We start from the raw sequence: 21,754 nt of genomic DNA, 5'->3' as shown, positions 1-21,754 counted from the left end.
TAGCAAGAAAAATGGACAACTGGTGGACGACAAGCATTAGAAACTGCAACCTAGAAATGGAAGAATGAAGAACTAGTCCTGTTGGTGAAGGCTCGTGTCGATCTGAGAGAAAGCCCTGGTTGAAGAAGTAGACCAAAGATCAGATGGAGAGACAAAATTCAAAAGGTCGCTGTGGTACAATTGCCTAAAATTGCATTAAGTATTTAGAGCAGGGTGGACCATGTTGAGTTAGGCCTCCATCCTGCAGTTGACTAAATAAACTGGTTAAGTCAAGTCAAATGAACATAATGAAGTATGTAAATAAATAAATAAATAAACAAATATATTAACCATTCATCAATTCCATAGTGATTAATTTTGAAGCAAATAAGCAGAAATATAATAATTGGCAGATATCTGGGGTATAACTGTGAGGTCCTTGGTTGACCCATTAAAGGATATTCCCGACATCTTTGTTCTGAAAATGCCACTCAGAATTCTGCTGGTGATTATCTGTAAAACCTTGTGTTGAAGGTTGGCTGCCCAGAAGACAAAACTAGAGCAGGAATTCTAAGTGACAAAGGTGTCGAATACAACTTCCATAAATCCTGCACATTTGAGATGTGTAAAGAACAATACAAGAGGTGGCCAATGAAAGCATTTCAGATTGTCATGAATCTTATCTTCTCACAGCATGGCAATCTTCACGTCATCTTTCATTAAAGTGCATCAGGTTCCCTTTTATAATGTGGTCCCATTTATTCTCAATTATCTTTGGTAATTACTTCAAAAGGTCTTACGAAGGAGATGCTAACGATATTCCAAGCCATGCCAACATTTTTTGTTTCTCAAAATTTTTTTGTTTTTCATTTTTTTAATTCATTTTACAGGAATTGGTGATGTGATGGTGAGATCGTCTGGTCTGAGTCTGGGAGATCGGCAGTTCAAACTCTGGCTGAGTCATACCAAAGACTTAAAAAATGATAGGATGTCCTTCTTTTCTTGAAGCTTGGCATTTATAAGGATATAACATTGACAACCAATCATAAGTTGGTAATACAAGTGCAGGCTAATTTCATGGGCCCAGTGGTCTTCCCCTGCAAGGAAGTTCCTTTAAAGGGAACTCATATAAACATATATATATATATATATATATATATATATATATATATATATATATATATATATATATATATATATATATATATATATATATATATATATATATATATATATATATAGTCGACATCTCTCTGGCAATTATTAGAGAAGCACCTCAGCACCGTTGAGTCTGTCATTTCACTCAGGCTGACTGGCAGGGATTTCAAACAGTCATCAAACTTATAGACTGGTCTCCCATCTATACTTTCTCTGACATCAACTCGTCCTGGGAATTTTTTCAAAGAAACTTGCTCTCACTCTCTCGTGCACAGATTTATCCCCTCTTGTCTTCAGTTGTCCTACCCTTCCTCCTGCCCATGGTATACTGAAGCTTGTGTCGAGGTAGTTATCCTGAAACAACTTGCCTTCGCCTCATGGAAGACATAATCCAACTGAGGGTAATCTCAATTCCTTCCACAAAGCTCGGAACAAGTGTGTTTACCCTCAGTAGAGCCAGGAAATAACATCTTGGTAATCTCAAACCTTCCTCTATCCTCCAAATCCTGACAACATCTCATTAAGTCTGATTCTGTTGTATGTTCCCCCTCCATCCCTTCCCTTACCTCCTGGTAAGGAGAGAGCCTTACCAGGCTCCTGCCTCTCACGTTTCTCAGCTTCATGCTCGAGAAACCAAGGCATTTGGGATCATTGGCATCTCCCACAGTGAGGCTGAGTCTTTTGGCCTCTCACTCTCTCACTGCAGGCAGGTTGGTGGTCTTTCTGTCTCCCACAATCTCCTCTCCTGTCTCGCACCCCCTGGTCTATCTGTGATATGTCACCCCCCCCCCCCCATATTTCCGCAGAGCGCTCAAGGTCTGCCAGCAACACCTTTCTGGTGAAACTGCCAAAATCACGAATCATTACCCACCTTCACTCTTTCATTCCTCTTTTTCCCCACCTTTGGAATAAACTCCCACACTCTCTCCAATCCCATTCTTCCCTCCAGGTCTTCAAAACAGCTGTTCACCACCACCTCTTATCTTCCCCCATCCAAAACCATGATCTTTTCTACTCCTGTTAATCCACCCCAAACCCACCTCCTTCAAATTCCCTGCCTTCTTTTCTGAAAGTTCCCTGTCATGTAATGTCCTGGAAGTCCTGTGGTGTCCATCTTGTTTACCCCCTGTTCCCCGCCCCATCCCTCTCCCTTCCACAGATCTCCTAAGGTCTCTGTTCCTCACTTTTTTGTCCTTCCCTCTCCAGCCCCTCTTGTCTCCTGCTCCCTTTGTTGTGTGTTGTGTGTGTTAGCTCTCTTACGATCCTCATCAATGTACACAAAATATAAAAAAGAGCTATGACACAGAAGGAGGCCATTTGGCCCTGGCTGACCTGTGCCATATCTGCACCCCATTAACCTCATCTATCAAAGTACTTTTCATCTTTATAACCAAATCCTATGATTGCCATGAGCTCAATCTAACTTGGAATATTTGTGCCTTTATAATTCAGTTGTAAATTTAAATAACTATCGGTAGTGCGTTGGCCAGCATACTAATACTTTGTGAAAGATACCATGCAGACATTATTGTCCACGACCTAAATGCAGATGGGACAGCCTCCTTTTCATTCCAGTCCAAATTAAAGTATAATCCACGTCCCAGGCACTCACTCACCCAGGGCAGCACTTTTCGCCGTGGATTAAAGTCCACAGGGAAGAAAATCTATAACCAATCATATAAGAGGTGATCCCGCTTCAAATGCTGCTATCCTGTTACCCCCCATTCATTATTTTTTTTTTCATATGACGAAACCAAGATACTCTCACAACTTGACCTTTTGTTGGAAATGCTCCGCCATAGACAATGCTCTTAAATGAGAGTAATGATATGAAACCAACGGAGGTGACAGTATTAGTGAACATGTGTAAGCAAACCAATAGGAGTTTTGTAATAAACAGAAATATGACTCACCAGAGATCCTTTTACACCTGAAGGACCTTCCTTCCCTGGGTGACCCTGAAGAATGACAGACAGAGTGACAGGAAGGTCTTATGACTCAAACAACTACATTAAAGGATATTTTATTCTGCAGACTTTAATTAATAATTTATATACAACAACTTTAATTAAATAATTAAAGGAAAATTTATTTCATAGCCTTTCGGACTTTCCCAATTCATTGCTTTCTGCATGAGACATAAATAATTGTAAATGTATTCAGTTCCTATTGGAAGAATCATGATGAAACCTTACTGGCCCACTTAACATTGAATATTTAAGACCAGAAACATCAAATCTAGACACATTATACCGGAAAATTGATGAAATCTAAACTCGTTGACTGTTGTGAGACCAGGAACCACATTCAGGAAATTGATCTGTTTGACTCCTCAGAAAGATGCTGCAACGCTTTACGATCCTGAACAAAGCGTCGGCAGGACATCCGGCTTAATAAAGCCAAACAAAGCGAAGGCAGGCCATGCTGCAGAGTGTCTGCCGATTAAAAACACAACGGGTCTTCATAACGTGTTATATGATTGCCACAAAAGTCGTTTCTGGTTTCCAATAATGGTGACTTTGACTCACAAGATGTATAGATTTGGTTTTGAATAAAAAGAAAATCCACCTGTTAATCGTAGAATATTTTGCAACACGTCTGCTAAGTACTTAAAACTCAGGACATCTTTCCATGAGACAGGAATACACAATGCAACTGAATTGAATATGGATCATCAGTTTATTCACTTTTCATACTCAGGATTTCAACCTACTATTATCAGCACCCCTCAAAATATACAATTCACAATAAATATGCCTGTTGGGCAGAGTAAACAGAAAATGGAAAAAAAACACACACAATTTTTCACATGTTTGTTCCTCACACATCTAATAATTTAGTGAAGAGTAATTACCATGTTCCTAAAACGTTATATTAATATTTAAAGGATGCTGTAAATGATACTAGTTCGACAACACCGTGTACTTAACTTTGTCATAATTCCAAACCTTCAAATACTTGTTCCCGAAAGTTAGAACCTCGTTAACTTGTAGGCAATCGATAGGTTTTCTGATCGTCCGGATCATCAGGTGGGATCCGTTATTCACGAGGATTTCTACCCTTTCAGCACAGAAACTCTCCAAACAGTGGGTCAACAACTGTGACAATGGGCGTACGTTCGTAAATTCAGAAATTCAGTTATGTTCGGCATGCACACGCTCACACACATGCACGCACACCCACGCACCCACACTCCCACGCATGCACGCACACACACACACACACACACACACACACACACACACACACACACACACACACACACACACCTGGCAATTCTACAATTATATTTATTAATTGTACAGTATCTGGGCTATTCCTAAAATACAACATAATTTAATGGATTGTAGTCAATGATGTTAATTTCACAACATCCTATATTCAACTTCATTTAAATTATAAACCTCAAAACATAGTTCTCTTACATAAAGTAAGAACCTTAACCTGTAAGCAATTTCCTGACTGAACAGATCATGAATGGTTTCCCGACTGCACGGATCATGAACTGGGCACCGTTCTTCCTCGAGGTTTCAATCATATCAGCCCAGAACCTCTCCAAACAGCAGATATACAACCTCGGTCACGGATCCACATCAGTAGATCCACAACCTCAGTTGTGTCCAGGCAGTCAGTCAACCCATCAGTGCTATGTCACTCATGGAACTCCACTCACTGGAGGATTTAATGTATCTATACCTCCCATCACACGATAATACATTGAATCATGCACATCTTACCTTAACCACAACATGTCCCCCAACCAGCACGTACACCCCACTTACCTCTGGATCAAACCATTATTCAAATATTCAAACGATTATTTATAACAGGTTTCTATATGCTGCACTCTCCCAGGAACGACTGAATATATTTAATATATATGTATATATATATATATATATATATATATATATATATATATATATATATATATATATATATATATATATATATATATATATTTATTTTTTTATTTTTTTTTTTTTAAACAATACAGTTATAAATGTTTCATTGATAATATTTTTACTCTTCATATTGTATTTCACGAATTCTATTTGGTATCGTTTTTATGATCTTAAAGAAAACTTGTTTTAATCTGCCAACTGTAGAATACGTCTGGGTGTGTGAGCACACGTTGAACTGTTTTAATCTCTTGATAAGTTCAAAACTGTATGTGGTTACTCGCATAGTCATAATTACTTCATCTGTAACTGCACCATAGAATAGCTTCTTAAGAATAATGCTGTCTAAGAAAGGCATTCGCGCAATGTGAAATGGAAAAGCATCTCATGTGTCAAATAAATTGGTGTGAAATTTTAATTATTGATATTGATTTGTAATTTCAAAAGAAACTGAAGTGCGAGTTTAGTTTTCCTTTTAAAATTCGAGTTCTTTTGGATATGTGTGCATGCATATATATATATATATATATATATATATATATATATATATATATATATATATATATATATATATATATATATATATATATATATATATATATATATATATATATATATATATATATATGTATATATATATATATATATATATATATATATATATATATTATATTGCTACGGTTGTGGAAATTCACAGAACACCATTCAGGTTCCGCGAAGATCAGTTATGTCGATAAGTGTGTGTCCAGGTTAGATTTCCCCGATGTCTAAAGGGCATTCTTGGTGTGCTGGGCTGTGAACCTTTGAGGTAGTGTTATTCTTTCCTATCTTTATTTTAAACAACATCTCCTCACCACCTTCGCTACAACCGCCAACATCTCCTCACCACCTTTGCCACAACCGCCAACATCTCACCACCTTCGCCACAACTGCCAACATCTCACCACCTTCGCCACAACGAACATCTCCTCACCACCTTCTCCACAAGCGCCAACATCTCCACAAACAACGGCATCTCGACAAACAAAAAGAACAACAACAACTCCATCACTCCCAGGTAAACAAAAGTGACGGTTAAAAGTATTCACCAAACAAAAACAACACTCCGAGGATTTTTCCCCCGCGCGCCGGGAAGGAAGGGGCAAATGCCCCGGGGCGATAAAGGGCCACGTTGAAACACCGAGAAAGCAGTTGAGGAGGGAGTTGGCAGCTGGCGGTTGGCGAGTGGGTGAGAGAGTCCCTCTCCTTGGTCTCTCTCCTTGGTCTCCTTGGTCATTGAAGGCTCCGTTGGAGGCGTTGTCGGAGGCGCCGTTGGAGTCGAGAGTTGGTGGAGTCCAGTCGAGTGCGGGCGGAGACATCGAGGGTCGCCCAGCGAGTCACCACGAGGGTGGCAGGTAACCTGCACGGCCTCTCGCAGCCTTGCGGTCATCCCGGCTCCGAGGAACATTAAAGGCCTATGGGCCCAGTTCTCCCTGTTCTTTTCTGGGGGTTTTCTGCATGGAAGTCTGTGGCGCCTTGTCCGATAAGTAGAATTGTTAAGTGCATGTATGTAATAGATAGACAACGGCTGTAGGTCTTTTTGCTCACGTCTTGTCCCCTACCCCCATTAAATTGCCTTGCTTGCATATGTGCATGTATAAATAAATGTCCTCATTGTTCGAATATTTACCTGCTCATTGCATCCCTTCCTCCATTGAACTGCCATAATTGCGTTCGGAATAAACAGCTGGTTATTAATAGCCGATAAGATAATCGGGTCCGACGGGGCTTGGCGATATAGAACCGCTCAGCAAATCGCAAATGGAACGAGTTGCTTAAAAGCGGCTCGTTTTCGTGCAGGCTCCGTTGAGGTGTAAATCCCTGGCATTTCTGTCTGCGCGAATAATTAGGTACATCGACAATTCGGCGATCAACCCTGTAGTGCATGGACAGAAAAGTTGGCTGATCTATGGTGTGGTTAACAACATCTATGGTGTGGTTAACAATATGAGCTGGGTTTCGGTGTCGATCCGAAAAGCTGTGACTGGATTGCCATGGTCGGTGGGCGTGTGCGGCCGCAAATTAGCTAAAAGCGGTCGTCCGCACACCGGAGTGGCGGAAATCCACAATATATATATATATATATATATATATATATATATATATATATATATATATATATATATATATATATATATATATATATATATATATACATTTATGTCATCATCAAGAAGCGAATCAACTACAAACTGACATTAATTGCTTGTAAATCATCAATGAATCTGAAGATGTTTTCACAACTTCGTGCAGTTGTTAGTTAATTTCTGCACAAATTCTGCACCCAATCGGACTCGTACATGTGCAGGAACAAATTTACAAAGGAAGGGGCCAGAGCTGAACCCATGGGTATCCTCACTGTCCGCTGGGGTATCCTGTTGCCAAATCTAAAGAAACTGTTAAGGAGAAATTGAATACTTTCTTTGAGTTTATTTTTTCTAAAACTAAATTAATATTGATCTAACTTTGCAGACCAGTTTGCTCAATATTGATAAACCGTGACAACATCATTTTGCCTTTGATTTTATAATGTGTAAATATGCTTGAGCTCTAGATTTTCGGGGTTTTCTAGTGCCGGGTGGGCTGGAAGAATTATGAGTGGGTCGGACGGTTGCGGTTTGAATGAAGAGTATTGACTTGGTTTGAATAAAGAGAAAGAGGCTAAATTGGTCTTTCTGTCAAGCATTTGTCCCTCTTTATGTCACTTTCTCTGTGAAAGATACAGTGGCACTCTGGATATTGTCTTTGGTATGCTGTTTGCTCTCAGTGTTGCACTCCACAGGTGATATATGTATGGGCATTTTGGTAAATCGCTCCCCATCCTTCCATTGATGTTGTTGCATCTTCACACCATGCCTCTTCTAAGATCTTAATTTTCTTCAGATTCGTATGGATCCATTGTCTGTGTCGACCCCCCTCTGGGTGCGGTTCGGGAGGCCATCTAAACAGGCTGATTATTGGTGTTCCATCGTCAGGCATTCGGGCCAGATGACCAAGCCACTCTAGTCTACATTTGGAAACATTCTCTGTCACTGTTTCACTGTCCCCTCACTGCTCCATGACACTGAGATATTATGTGTTTGACCCACTGCTGCTGATTTGAGAGCCATATGATGGCATGAATGCATCTGTGATGGAAGGAGTCAAGTCACTTCAAATCTTTCCGAAGAGATGTCCAACACTCAGACCCATATCACAGGACAGAGAGAACATCGGCTTGGTACACTTTGTAATTAGTCACCATTTCAAGGTCCCTGTTGATAAACACTGAATTGTGGAGTGTTCTGAAGGCTCTCAATGATTGTGCCCACCTTCAGTGAATGTCGGGTTTCATTCTTCCCAATGATGAGAGCACTGACCCTGAAAACAAAAACTCCGCGATACTTTCTATCAAATGATCAGCCACATGAATTGGAGTTCTGTCATCTGCTGCTGCCTCTCTGCCAGTTACCATAAGTTTTGTCTTCGATACACTGACTGACACACCAAAGTCAGCTGCTACTTCAATATTCCTATGCAGAGCGTCTTCAGCACCTGCTCTTGTGTTGGGAAGTAGAGTTGTGTCATCCATGAATTGGAGCTCAGTGAAATTGGCATCATCTGCATTGTGGGTATACAGTACCTGCTCCTTAGCTTTCAGTCAGGTTTGTACTGCGCAAACACATATGTGCATGCACATGTACACTGACATACATCCTTTGAGACCTGATACCAGAGGAGGATACTTTGAGAATTGGAACCAGAAGTGAATACTAAGAGATCAGGTACATCTCCGTTCCACCTCCTGAAATCCATTCACGTGTGGAGATAGCAGCCAACAAAAGCACCTTGCACACATAAACACACACACCAACACACTAGATGATGGCAAGGGGTAGGAGGGCATAATTTTCTGCTTCTCTCTCACCTGGGATGGAGGAGACTAAGGGATGCATTAAATGCATCAGTTTTGAAGATAGTGAAGACTGAGCCAAAAATGGCAGCTTTGATGAGACGAGATGCTCATGAGGCGCCTGGTATCACGCTGTTCGACATGCATTTGTGACGCGGCCTGGGCCTGCAATGATAATTGAGGTAACACCGGTCAACGAGCATATTATGAGAGGAAGGATTCGCCACTCCTTGGGTGTCATTTCCCTGGTCTCTGTATATGCTCCAAATGAGGCAAGTGATCTCACCGTGAAGGTAACATTCTATGCAGCGTTTGAATCTGTGGTTGATCAGTGCCACAGGCGAGATACTCTTCCAATCTTGGGGGATTTCAATACATTGACTGGCACTGACAGGGATGGTTATGAGACGTGTTGGTCCCCATGTGTCTGGAACTGTGAACCAGGATAGCACTTAGTCCTTGACTTTGTAAGAAGTTGTGGATCTAGGGTGGCTGGTTCATGGTTTCACTGTCCACAGGCTCATTGCTGGACTTGGTATTCCATCGCTGGTTATGTGGCTGGTGGTATTCATCGCTGGTGGTGTGGCAAAGGAGAATGACCATGTGCTCGTTGATGGTCGCTGGAGGATGATCCATAACAGCAGGGTCTACCGGAGTGCTCAGTTCATCAAAACCGACCACGGGCTTGTTGTGGCAACTCTGAAGTTGCAGTTTTAATCCAGGAGAATGGTTCCATCTCAGCCGAAGCTGGATGCTGGCAAGCTCAAGCATGAGATGGTTGCTGAAGAGTTTGCGAACAGGCTGAGTTGGGCTTAGGGGAGTTTGAGTGCATGGGGAGTCCTGAGGATTTTTGGAGAGCCTTCAAGACTACCATCCTTGATGTTGCCTGTGGATATCTTGGAACTCACCATTAGGCAAAAAAGAATTTTGTCTCTCAAGGGACACAGGATACCATTGACAAGATTTGAAGGGCCAGGCTTGATGGCAGAGCTGAGCTGTTTAGTGAGTTGAAGTGTCAAACTACACGTGCACTAAGGATGGATAAGGAGGCCTATGTGCAAGGAGTTTGCGAGAAGGTAGAGCATCACCTGTGTTCAAGTGATTCTCTTCCTGCTTACGTGGGAATTCATGTATTGCATTCCTCCAAGCCTGTCCCTCGGTTTACTGCAGTGAGAGTGGAGGGTGTTGGGCTCTTCACGGCAGTGAAATCCCACTGGGCCAGTTACTTTACTCCGCCTTCTGAAACCCTCATATGGAGAGAACAACAACAACACACACACACACACACACACACACACACACACACACACACACACACACACACACACTTTGAGACCTGCTTCACATATTTATAAATTTCACAGTTAGCCTTCACTAAATAATATATATTTTGCACTGTACATTCAACATGCAATGGAGCAAATAGCTGACCCACCAGCTGTTGAGTTGGATTCCAGCAGTGTTACTTTTCCAATTATTGACCCTCCAAACAACTTTGATCCAACTTTGATCCAACTTTGTGGAAAAACAGGCTGTGGTGAACGGGTTGAAATGGGGTATAGCTCCTGGGATCTGTGGCATCCATGACAAATTCTCAAGGCTGGTGGAAATGATGTGCTCATGTCTGGAACACAGTTGTCATCCCAACTGATTGGAAGAGGAGCCTTGTTGTTCTTCTCTGGAAAAGGGAAGGATTATCGCTAGGACTGCAACAACTACTGAGGGGTGACACTGCTCTCAGTGCTGGACAAGGTCTTTGCTCGATTAATTATTATTGATCGGGTTCGCCACCATCTGCTTGAGCACCACTGCCGAGAGCAGTCAGGCTTTACACCAAAGAGCTTAATGATTCACCGTATCCTTGCCATTTGGGTCCTCACCAAATGCAAACAAGAGTATTGGCAGGGGCTGCTTGCAGCCGATGTTGATCTCTGCAAAGTGTTCAATTCAGTGAATCAGGATGCCTTCTGGAGGATTCTTGGTCTTTGAAGGGTGCTATCAAAATGAATCAATTTGACGTCTGAACTCTACTCTGGGAATGAGAGTGCCATGAGATGTGGTGATTCCATCTCCGACTTATTTCCAGTTGTTGCTGGAGTTCATCAGGGGTGTGCACTGGCCCCCACACTTTTCAGCGCTTGTCTTCAAGACTGGATTCTGGGGAGTATGTCAGAGAGATCAAGCTGCGGTGCATCGTTTGGGAATGTCAAGATCTCTGACTGATTTCGCAGATGAGGCAGTCATCTTTGCGGAGACTCCAGATATCCTTTTGGGGGTCCTTGAGGGAATGAGGAGTCAGAACCGCTGGGATTATGGCTTTCCTGGGTCAAAACTAAGATCCAGGCTTTCAATGACATCTTGCATGCTGCTATCTTCTCTACACCTGTTTGTGGCGAGGATGTTGAAGTCATGGAGAGATTCACTTACCTTGGCAGTGATATTCACGTCTCTGCTCGCTATGAGGCAGAAATCATTAGATGTCTGGGTCGGGCCTGGGGAGTCATGGAATCACTGGAGTATGGGGTGTGGCACTGCCGGTACCTGTGCCGGAGGATTAAAGTGTGACTCTTTGGGTCATTGGTGTTTCCAGTCTTGCTCTACAGATGTGAGACTTGGACTCTGACCAGGAATCTGAGACGGAAACTTAATTACTTTGGTACCAGGTCTCTTCAGAGAATCGTTCACTATCGCTGGTCAGACTTTGTGTCCAACGAGTGGTTGCTGAGACACTCAAATGAGAGTTTTTATCTGTATTGTCTGTGACCATCAGCTGTGGATACATGGACATGTGGCTCATTTTCCTGAAGTTGATCCTGCTCACAAGATTCGCTCAGGGAGGGAGTTTCATGAGTGGAGGAGGCGAATTGGCTGACCACATGTCTTGTGGTTGCAGCAGGTTGATCAGCATGGGGATGGGCCAGGCATCTGCCTGAGGGATGGCCAGATGGAGGCCCCTGGTGTATTGGCAGAAAGTTTATGCAGCGGTGCACGGCTCCGGTACATTCTCCCATATTTGACCAAACCTAACCTGATGGGAGCAAGAACCGAGTTGGAGGTGGCAGCTCTGATGGGGAAAGGAGGCACCCATAGTCACGGTAATGGACTTGCATTTGGGATGCAACCTGGTCTTGCCTTGTGACTTGCTGGGTTTTGCCGACTCTATCCCATCAAGGAAGGATGAGACCGAGGAATGAGGACACTGAGAAGGAACAGATTGGGACCGAGCATACCCGGAGGCCACTTCAGGAGTGGAGGGAGAAACGCAGCACGGATAATGTGAGATCTTGGTTCATGAATCGTGGTTCCTTGCTGGAGTGAAGCTGGATTATTCAGGATTGAGGAAGGCTCCGTTGGGTGGAACACAGATAAGAAGATGGCTTTTGGTCCATGAGTTGTGGTTCCTTACTGGGGTGAAGATGAATGTTTCAGGAGCAGGGACGGCTCCATTCAGTCTTGAAGACTCGCAAGTGGAGATGACAACCAGTGGTGGTGGTGCATACACATGCACACACACATAAATGTTTTGTGATTTCCACATACACATGCACAATTGTGATTTATACACATATTACATACATACAAATTGATTTGTGATCATGCATATGTTATATGTGACATGTTGCACATGTTATATCCACACATATTATACGTATTGTGTACACACATTTTGATATGTGATCATACACATATTGTGCTTGAGATATTTTAGATATCACTCACACACACACACACACACACACACACACACACACACACACACACACACACACACACACACGCTTTGACATCTGACAGGTGTCTGCTCCACCTTATGAAATACTCATATGGAGAGAAAACACACACACACACACACACACACACACACACACACACACGGATACACACGGATACCTTGAGACCTGCTTCACACATTTATAAATTTCACAGTTAGCCTTCACTAAATAATAGATATTTTGCACTGTACGTTCAATATGCAGTAGAGCAAAGCCTTCCAGAAACCCCTGCAGATTGGTGGAGGCACAAGATAACCTCGTTATCCCTGCAGCCGCATCTCCGCACACCTATCCAAGGCCAAATCCAGTGCGCTATTGCATGGAAATATAAACGGACAATCCATGCCGAGACACTCTCCAACGCAAGGGTCTCCACACAATCACAGTCACGTACGAGGTGTGATGCGTCAGATGCACCAATTTACTGGTTTGCGATTGCCAATGCTTCGCTGTGGATTCAGATCACAGTGCAGTTCACAAACTTTCCATTGTGAGCAGTCATTCATGGCAGGACGAGTTAAGGCACGAACAGTCAAAACAGATTTCAGTTGCTTTCATAAACTCTGCAATCTAGTTCCATGTTTCTCGATACATCCTTGAATTCCATGATCGTTCAAACAAAACAAAGACTGTGGTTGGCACAGCACAAAACGCAACACACTGAAAATTTACGAGTTTTCTTTTCTTTTTCACTTCTACAGCAATTTGCATAAGCTTTACGAGCGTCTTTACTCGCAGCATAGTTTGAAAACACAAAGCAGTCAATAAAAAACACATCCCGCTTGCTAACCCCATTGCCATAATTATTTATGACTTGACAGGTCATGGCATTAACTTCAAAGCCAGAAAGGAATCTGCTGGAAAGGCCTCAAGTTTATTTATCACCAAAAGATGCTTTCAGAAATTGGTGATTTTATCACGACTATCTTCAGAGAACGCACGGTCACCACAAAAAAAGAGGAGATGCCACATCCTCACTGCAGAATGGGCATCTCTGAATTTGCGAAGGAGTCAGCGGGGAACTGTTCATGCCTGCCGCACACAGAGTAAAGTTATCCATGGGAGTCAGCCTACTGATTGAGACTTTAAAATTCAGTTTTGTGCATCTCGTGTTTGGTCTCCAAATGATGGGAGTGAAAGGATTCAGTTAGTGTGAAGGGACATTAGGTCTCTGAAGTCAGCTCCCCCCTTAACCGATGAAACTGCCTTGGTGGACTTGTGCACTAAACTGTGCGAAGAGGGTGAACAAAAAAGACTGAGCTGAAAGTCAAATAATTTAGGTGATTGTGTCGAGGCTTTGGAAAATACGGTTAGGTTGAGGGTTTTGATAAATTATTATGATCACGTTCGGAGCTGTAATGGTTAGTGATTGCCTGATTAGGATTAGGACCATTATGATAGGTTACGGCGAAGACCGTTCGGCTGAGGTTTAGAGTTAGGGTTAGGGCGTTGATCAGACATCAGTGCTCAAACTGTACTGCGGTGCTGGGTAGTTGACGAAGCACGATTAACCACACAGTCCTCTTGAAATCAAATCGTCAATCAGCAACTGCCAGCTGTTATTGGGCTGCTCAAATCACGAATTAATCTCACAGCTCGGCTAAACTCCCCCCATGAGAGCCATTGACTGAATCTCTTGCTGTGCTCGGCAACAATCAATATCGACAGGCGGTACAATGCGTGCAAATCCAACGTGTAAACTCAAACTCACCTTCCCATGGCAGTCAAAAGGATTGCTCACTCAAAATAATAATTTAAACGAACAGGATTTTGCTTCTCAACAATTAACTCCTTCACACTGGCTTTCAAAGATCACAAAATTATAGCAGCTTTGGTTTTACTTTTTGAAAGATAGAACAGAAGGGAGTTGTGGAGGAGTGGGTAGGATAAAATGCGCAAAAGTGAAATGCTTTGAATGATGAGTCATATGGATAAGTTATTGTGGTGGGAAAGTTATTACCATATCGTGTCTGGACACCTTGTGTAGGTGGCAGTGTGACCACTCCTCATTTTCATAGATGCCAAGGTGAGCCAATGAAAAAAGCCAAGAATTCACAAGGTTTCGGAAAAGCGATGATAATAGAAAACCTACAGAAAACCAAGACGCCAAGGTGAACAACGAATAGCCAAGATCTTGTGAAAAAAGCCAAGGAGTGGTCACACTGGTAGGTAGTGCTAATTATGGGCTAAGCTGAAAGAGAGAGGTTGGCCAAGGTAGCAGCACACATGGCCTCATAATTTTGAAATATACAATCGGATCTTTAATGTCCACGACATAAATATCAACAGGACAGGGGACTTCACCCCCAAGAACGCATGTTAGAGATGCAGTGCCCCCTGCTGGCACAACATGAGAACCGCGGTTTTTAGAAAACCTTCAAGGGGTTCAGGATAAAACCCAGATTGGACGACTCAATGCCAAGCACACTAAACTAATTAGAGTGTTATCTTTCTGCCACTAAAAATAATAACAGTAATAATAATAATTACCCAGGAATCTCTCTGCAAGCAGCTGCTACCGATACATATGGGCTTTGATGGGCTGTGAATGGCATGTGTGACTTTTCAGAGCGAATCATGGATCCGCAAAAGCGTGACATGGCAGGATCCACAGAAATTACAGGGAAATTCGCCAAATTGCATTTTCTGGTTGTCAATGTATTTCCTTTGCGACTGTTCCAGTCTTCCTTGGCACATGGTGGAGCGGAGAGCTTTCTTAATTAGGTCTTGTTAGTGCTGGATAAAGCTCTTCATGCTTCGAATCCTCGTGGTCCAAAGTTGTCAATTTGATTGTATATGCATAATTTTACCATTGCTGTCGTGGTGTGTGTGTGTGTGTGTGTGTGTGTGTGTGTGTGTGTGTGTGTGTGTCGGTATGTGTGTGTGTCGGTATGTGTGTGTGTGTCGGTGTGTTTCTGTGTGTGTCGGTGTGTGTGTGTGTGTGTGCGTGTGTGTCGGTGTGTGTGTGTCACGGTGTGTGTGTGTGTGTCACGGTGTGTGTGTGGGTGTGTGTGTGTGTGTCAGTGTGTGTGTGTGTCGGTGTGTGTGTGTGGGTGTGTGTGAGTGGAGTGAGTGAGGCGGTGTGTGAGTGTGTGTGTCGGTGTGTGTGTGTTTTTGTGTGTGTGAGTGACAGAGTGGGTGTGTGTCGGTGTGTATGTGTGTGTGTGTCGGTGTGTGTGTGTGTGTCGGTGTGTGTCGGTGTGTGTGTGTGTGTCGTGTGTGTGTGTGTGTGTGTGTGTGTGTGTGTGTGTGTGTGTCGGTGTGTGTGTGTGTGTGTCGGTGTGTGTGTGTGTGTGTCGGTGTGTGTGTGTCGGTGTGTGTGTGTCGGTGTGTGTGTGTGTCGGTGTGTGTGTGTGTGTGTCGGTGTGTGTGTGTGTGTGTCGGTGTGTGTGTGTGTCGGTGTGTGTGTGTCGGTGTGTGTGTTTATATTTTTTGCTCTTTTTCTTCTCTCCTCCTCCTCTATTCTTCTCGGCAGGATTGTATGACTTTAAGGCAGAGCTGAGCTTGTGAACCTGTTGTTCGGAAAGTTTCTGGGATTGAAGGATTAAAACCTTGATCACGGACGATTCCCAATTGATGCTCCATATGGCCATTGAACAAGTCCATACGCTGAAGGATATTGATGTTTATGTTGGTGAGGTATTTTCCATTAAGCTGTATTTTCTATTCCTGCTAAAGCCACTGCATTCACCAACTCCAACTTCTCTTTCTCTTTGTCTCTGTCTCTGTCTTTCTCCGTCTCTGTCTTTCTCCGTCTCTGTCTTTCTCCGTCTCTGTCTTTCTCCGTCTCTGTCTTTCTCCGTCTCTGTCTTTCTCCGTCTCTGTCTTTCTCCGTCTCTGTCTTTCTCCGTCTCTGTCTTTCTCCGTCTCTGTCTTTCTCAGTCTCTGTCTTTCTCCGTCTCTGTCTTTCTCCGTCTCTGTCTTTCTCCGTCTCTGTCTTTCTCTGTCTCTGTCTTTCTCTGTCTCTGTCTTTCTCTGTCTGTGGCTCTGTCTGTGTATGTCTGTCTGTCTGTCTCTGTCTGTCTGTCTCTGTCTGTCTATCTCTGTCTGTCTGTCTCTGTCTCCCTCTCTCGCTATTTCCACCCAGCCCCTCTCCCTCTCTCTGCTCCCCCCTTCCATCTTTTTCTCTCACCTTCACCTATCACCCTCTCTAAAACCTGGTGTTGGCTTAGTGGCTAGGGTGGCTGCCTTGGGATCTTCGGGTCCTGAGTTTGAGCCCCATTGGCCACTGAAATAACACCAGGTGGGGTTGACTCAGCCTGTCATCCTTCTGAGGTCAGCAAAATGAGTACCAGTGTACTTGTGTAGAGACACAGCATCAGCGGCAAAGCTGAGCTCCAACAAAATCAGAGCTTCCCAGCAGCCAAGCTGCCATACGACAGAAGAAGATCCCCCTCCCATTTCCTCTCCATATGTAATTTTTTAATCCCTTGTACTGCATGTGAGTCTTTATATGCCAAGCAAGACAATCTCTACTGATGTATGAGTGAAGGGAAATTGTGTCTCATGGGTGTCATTTGCTTGTACCCATTACCACCCCCCCTCCCCCTTGTGACTCTTTCAGAAGAAAAGTAAAATGTATGAGAAAAACCAGAACTCATAACTATCAGTTTTTGTTTCAGGCTTTGTGTTTTACTTTTCGCAGGTGTTGCAATAACTTCAGAAATAATCGCTTCGTGAAGATAAAATAATTGCTGTGTTTGAATAAAAGTAAACACAATGCTGATTGTCAAAATAACAAGGTTGCAAATTTGCATTGTCCCAACAATGGGTGACTGATGCATAAATTCACAAACAAATACAAAAGAAAGACATCATGCAGAGCACAATATTTCCATCCATCCTTGAGGACTGTACTCTATGCAGGGCATTCGTACTGCCAAAGCAGTCTCCTGGACTATTGGGCACAATCCTGGAAAGGTCACCACTCCAACACAGGATACTCAAATAGCTCAATCATTCCAGCAAGCTGGTGCTGCTCATTTTGCTGACCTCAGAAGGATGACCGGCTGAGTCAACCCCACCTGGTATTAATTCAATGGAGAGGATTTGAGCTCAGGACCCAAGGATCCCAAGTCCACCACCCTCACATTTCAAACCCACCACCCAAACCATTAAGCCAACACCAGACATATGATACTTGCAAAATCCCTAAAACAAATTTGACCTTAAAAATAATGGGTGGTTTTATTCCATGATCAAATATACAAATTTCAACTCAATCGGATAAATATTGATGATTTTAGAAATTAGACAAAGTTGTTGACCTTTGACATTTGACCTTTTGACCCTAAATCAATAGGCTTCTTGCTTGTGACCAACTCAATCATTTTGTGAAGTTCAGTTTCAAAATGTGGCATGTAGGCGATTGACATACAAACAGACAGACAGACAAGAACAAAAGAAGATGTCTTGTAGAGCATGATACTTGCAAAATCCATTTAACAAATTTAACCTCAAAAATAATTGGTAGTTGAATTCAGTGACCTGATTTGCAAATCATCCTCAAATTTCAAGTCAATCGGATGAAAATTGAGGATTTTAGAAACACCACCTTAGTTGTTTACCTTGGGCCTATGCTGACCTTTTCGTCGACGTTGACCTCAAAAATAATTGGTGGTTGAATTCAGTGACCTGAAGAATATACTTTTCAAATTTCAAGTCAATCAGATGAAAATTGAAGATTTTAGAAATGCCACCTTAGTTGTTGACCTTAGGCCTATGTTAACCTTTTTGTCAATGTTGATCTCAAAAATAATTGGTGGTTGAATTCAGTGACCTGAAATATAAATCCTCCTCAAATTTCAAGTCAATTGGATGAAAATTGTGGATTTTAGAAATACCACCTTAGTTGTTGACGTTTGGCCAATGTTGACCTTTTGACCTCAAAAACAATAGGCTTCTTCCTTTTTACAAACTCTACCAGGTGGTTAAGTTTCATGAAGATCGGTTTAAAATTGTGACCTGTGGGCGATAAACAGAGAGACAGACAGACAAAAGGACAGACAGACAGAATAACAAAATCAATTGACCAATATACTTGAAAAATCTTCGATTTTGCAAGTAACAAGAAAAGCATGATGCTTGCCAAATCCATGAAACAAATTTTATCTCAAAATAATTTGTGGTTGAATTAATTGTCCTGCTGTGAAACTCCTCTTCAAATTTCAAGTCAATTGGATAAAAATTGAGGATTTTAGAAATTGAACCCAAGTTGTTGAAGTTTTGACCTCAAAATCAATAGGCTTCTTGCTTACGACCAACTTCACCGTTTGGTGAAGTTTTGTTAAGATCAGTTTAAAAATATGGCCTGCAGGCGATTGACATACAAACAAACAAACAGACAAGCCGGAAGGCGACGAGGGATTCGCGAGGATCGAAGCGCTGGATGCGATGCTTTTCATTCTGACTGATCCACCGACGAAGATTCATTGCCAAGACGTATTGGTTCACATACAATTGTTCCTCTGCCTGACAAGATTTTTCCGATTGCGTATTTTGCCAACTGGCACTCCTCATAAAAAATAACGGTAAATAGACACCCTGTTTTTGAAGGACTACCATTTGAAAAATAATCGGTTTGCTGGTTTGTGCTGTGGAGCCTCGCATTGCAGACACACACACACACACACACACACACACACACACACACACACACACACACACACACACACACACACACACACGGAAAACCCGATAAACTTCTCTCAATGCTCGTTTGACCACACCTCCTGAGCCACACAATATTTTTCATAAGCCACGCCCACTTTCCTACACCACTCCCACTTTAAATAATAAATAATTGGAGGTGGTGTGTGGGTCGTGGAATCGTTTTCGGAATATAAATAAATAATTGGAGGTGGTGTGTGGGTGGGGAATCGTTTTCGGTAAATAAATAAATAATTGTAGGTGGTGTGTGGGTGGAGAATCGTTTTCGGTAAATAAATAAATAACTGAAGGTGGTGTCTGGATCGTGGAATCGTTTTCGGTAAATAAATAAATAATTGGAGGCAGAGTGTGGGTCGTGGAATCGTTTTCGGAAAATAAATAAATAAACAAGGTGGTGTGTGGATGGGGAATCGTTTACGGAAAATGAATACATAATTGAAGGTGGTGTGTGGGTCGTGGAATAGTTTTCGGTAAATAAATAAATAATTGGAGGTGGCGTGTGGATCGTGGAATCGTTTTCGGTAAATAAATAAATAATTGGGTGAGGTCAGGTCAGGTGTGGGAGAATGTGCCAGAATGCGTCCACTTTCCGCCAGTACTCCAGGGGCCTCCGTCTGGCCTTCCCCCAGGCAGATGCCAGGCCCATCCCCATCTCCTTGAGATGCTGGTCAACCTGCTGCAACCACGAGGCACGTGGTCAGCCCATTGGCCTCCTCCACTCATGAGACTCCCTCGCTGAGAGAATCTGGTGAGCAGGATCAGCATCAGAAAAATGAGCCACATGTCCATGCAGCCGCAACTGACGCTGACGGACCATGCAGGCAACAAATCTCATCCAAGTCTCTCTCAGCAACCGCTCGTTGGACACAAAATCTGACCAGCGATAGCCAAGGATTCTCCGAAGAGACCTGGTACCAAACGAATTAAGTCTCTGTCTCAGATGCTTGGTCAGAGTCCAAGTCTCGCATCCAGAGAGTAAGACTGGAAGCACCAAGGACCTGAAGACTCGGACTTTCGCCCTCCCGCACAGGTACCGGCAGCGCCACACCCCATGATCCAGTGAATTCATGACTCCCCAGGCCTGACCCAGACATATATTGACCTCTAACTCACAGCCAGCAGAGACATGAATATCACTGCCAAGGAAAGTGAATCTCTCCACGACATCAACATCCTCACCACAAACAGACACAGACACTTTTCTGGTGGTGTGTGGATTGTGGAATCGTTTTCGGGAAATAAATAAATAATTGGAGGTGGAGTGTGGATTGTGGAATCGTTTTCGGGAAATAAATAAATAAACAAAGGTGGTGTGTGGGTCGTGGAATAGTTTTCGGAAAATAAATAAATAAATAAGGTGGTGTGTGGGTCGTGGAATAGTTTTTGGAAAATAAATAAATAAATAAGGTGGTGTGTGGGTCGTGGAATCGTTTTCGGTAAATAAATAAATAATTGGAGGCGGAGTGTGGTGGGAATCGTTTTCTGTAAATAAATAAATAATTGAAGGTAGTGTGTGGATCGTGGAATCGTTTTCGGTAAATAAATAAATAATTGGACGTGGTGTGTGGGTCGTGGAATCGTTTTCAGAAAATAAATAAATAATTGGAGGTGCTGTGTGGGTGTGGAATCGTTTTCGGTAAATAAATAAATGATTGGAGGTGAGTGTGGGTCGTGGAATCGTTTTCGGTAAATACATAAATAAATAAGGTGGTGTGTGGATCGTGGAATCGTTTTCGGTAAATAAATAAATAATTGGAGGCGAAGTGTGGGTCGTGGAATTGTTTTCGGTAAATAAATAAATAATTGAAGGTGGTGTGTGGGTCGTGGAATCGTTTTCGGCAAATAAATAAATAATTGAAGGTAGTGTGTGGATTGGGGAATCGTTTTCGGTAAATAAATAAATAAATAATTGGACGTGGTGTGTGGGTCGTGGAATCGTTTTCACAAAATAAATAAATAATTGTAGGTGCTGTGTGTCTGTGGTATCGTCTTCGGTAAATAAATAAATAAATAATTGAAGGTGGTGTGTGGATCGTGGAATCATTTTCGGTAAATAAATAAATAATTGGAGGTGGTGTGTGGGTCATGGAATCGTTTTCGGTAAATAAATAAATAATTGGAGGTGCTGTGTGGGTGTGGAATCGTTTTCGGCAAATAAATAAATAATTGGAGGTGGTGTGTGGGTCATGGAATCGTTTTCGGTAAATAAATAAATAATTGGAGGTGCTGTGTGGGTGTGGAATCGTTTTCGGTAAATAAATAAATAATTGGAGGTGGTGTGTGGGTCATGGAATCGTTTTCGGTAAATAAATAAATAATTGGAGATGGTGTGTGGGTCGTGG

At 42.6% G+C, this 21,754-nt stretch overlaps 1 protein-coding gene across 3 annotated transcripts in view; it reads right to left on the bottom strand.

Annotated features, from left to right (window-relative positions):
- The window catches only part of LOC147012783 (uncharacterized), a 416,846-nt gene that overhangs the window by 213,388 nt on the left and 181,704 nt on the right, over positions 1-21,754 (bottom strand). For all 3 annotated transcript variants that reach the window (XM_085853969.1, XM_085853968.1, XM_085853966.1), the window contains one exon: positions 3,051-3,095. In XM_085853969.1, the coding sequence (XP_085710095.1) occupies positions 3,051-3,095 (45 nt within the window). The remainder of the gene's footprint in view (positions 1-3,050; positions 3,096-21,754) is intronic.

The sequence above is a fragment of the Eptatretus burgeri genome, chromosome 14 (genome assembly GCF_056783735.1).
Source record: "Eptatretus burgeri isolate ZD-2024b chromosome 14, Ebu_testis_v1, whole genome shotgun sequence".
Taxonomy (NCBI): Eukaryota; Metazoa; Chordata; class Myxini; order Myxiniformes; family Myxinidae; genus Eptatretus; species Eptatretus burgeri.
Note: the sequence above shows the minus strand (reverse complement) of the source record. Positions and strands in the feature narration are given on the sequence as shown.